The 1,818-nt window shown below is 48.1% G+C and overlaps 1 protein-coding gene across 1 annotated transcript in view; it reads right to left on the bottom strand.

Annotated features, from left to right (window-relative positions):
• The window catches only part of DOCK5 (dedicator of cytokinesis 5), a 127,812-nt gene that overhangs the window by 59,137 nt on the left and 66,857 nt on the right, over positions 1-1,818 (bottom strand). Inside the window, exon 11 of the mRNA XM_019556563.1 lies at positions 1,334-1,406. Within this exon, the coding sequence (XP_019412108.1) occupies positions 1,334-1,406 (73 nt within the window). The remainder of the gene's footprint in view (positions 1-1,333; positions 1,407-1,818) is intronic.

Genomic DNA, 1,818 nt, shown 5'->3' on the forward strand with positions numbered 1-1,818 from the left:
TGCCAGGCCAGAGACCTCCCCAGGGAAAGGCGAGGAAAGGCGCCTGAACGCCAGCCCCCATCTTCAGGTGGGCTTTGGGAGGCAGCTGCGGAAGTAGTGGGGGCCATGTATGCCCACATGGAGGTGCCTAAGCCCAGCAGGGATGCAGATCCCGGAGACCCCAGAGGGGGTTGTATGGAGAGCACTGGGAGGCCCTGCCCAGAGTAGGGGTGAAGTGTGTGTAGGCCTGAAGGACACCCCAAGGGACACGCTGAGTAGGGTCAAATGAGAGTAAACTTGAAGGACAGTACAAGGGCCAGCCCCATGAGAAGTTGTGCCCAGTGAGAGGCTTGGGGCAGAATTAACCCAGGGTTTGGCACAAGGCCGGACCACATAGAGAAGGGGAACTTGTGGGAACTGGAGGACTGTGTGGCAAGGCCAGTATGCAAGTAGCAAAGCCTGATGGCCCAAGGGGGGCCGCTCAAGGAGGAGCAGGGCAGAGGAGTGTGGCCTGGTAACAGGCAGTATGCCAGAGGCCCCAGTAAGAGAGGGGCAGAGTGGAAGAGGCCTCCTGTGAGAGGGGAGGTGGTATGAATGAGTATGTGTGTGTGCATGCATGTGTGTGGAGCCCAACTTTGGACTCAGTTTGCTCCAATCTCAGACTGGGAGTAATACTAATCTGGATGCCATCTGTGAGGCATGGGCTGTGGTACAGGGGAGGTTGGAGCCACAGATGGCACCCCCTGGCATCGGGGCAGTAATGGACAGTCTCCTGCATGTACCATCCATATATGAGAACAACAAAGCCGTGGCAGGAAAGATTGGGCCCACAGAAACAGGTGGGCAGGCCAGCATGAACTTGCCCTGTTACAGCCACACTCATCTATGTGACCTTAGGTGCTTTTGGAATTTCCAAACTTAACATCCATGGAGAGCAGATGACACGTCCTATTTTCAGTCTCAACAAGCCACACTCACTAGCTTGCACCGTACTCTCCCTATTTACCTTAACTGGATAATGGCCAAATCTCTCTCTCTGGTATTTCAGGTTACGGAGTCTAACTACTCTAGTCTAAGTGCCCAAGACTCCATAAGTCATCTCCCAACTTTAATGGTTGAGTTAGCCCATCATTCAGTTTTAAGATGCACAAACCACAGCAATGAAATGATCCTAAGAATGTACAAGTCAGGACCTTGCACCAAACTTTTGGCTTCAATGACTTAAGAAATGTGACCATCCAAAAAAGGTTGATCACTACAATTAACCAACCTATTTGTACAAATCTTTCCAACATATAGCAAGACATCCATAGACATTCCCATTCTGAAAGCCACACTGAAGTCCAGTACTTACTGTTGAAAGGGAATAAAATGCTGCTTTTCTTCATCATCTACTTTCCCATGTATGATATCAGTAATGTCCATCACTGCAATAAGACAGTTTAAACAAAGATTATTTTATATACCCAACAGCTTACTTTTGAGGGATAGTACATGCATCCCTCGTCCAAGTTATGGACAAGTTGACAAAAGCTGATCACTCTGATTCAGTTCTACTAGTAACAGCAATATTCAGAGACATACCAGAGCAACGTCACTGGAGTTTTTTAGCTTTAGATAAGTGTGATTGATGTAGCACTGAAAGTACCAGAGCACTTCATGCCAACATTGCATCTATTGATGAAGCATGCCTGAGTAATTGCAATGGTGAAAAAAAAATTTACACCATTTGGGAAGTTTGGCCAAAAAACCCCAGGAGCTTTGTACCTTTCTTGTTGATCGCCTATGGAAAACTTTCTGCTTCCCAAAACCAAGGAGAGGCAAAAAACCACCAACCCC

Source organism: Crocodylus porosus, unplaced genomic scaffold, assembly GCF_001723895.1.
Source record: "Crocodylus porosus isolate Cpor-Errol unplaced genomic scaffold, CroPor_comp1, whole genome shotgun sequence".
In the NCBI taxonomy this organism is placed as follows: domain Eukaryota; kingdom Metazoa; phylum Chordata; order Crocodylia; family Crocodylidae; genus Crocodylus; species Crocodylus porosus.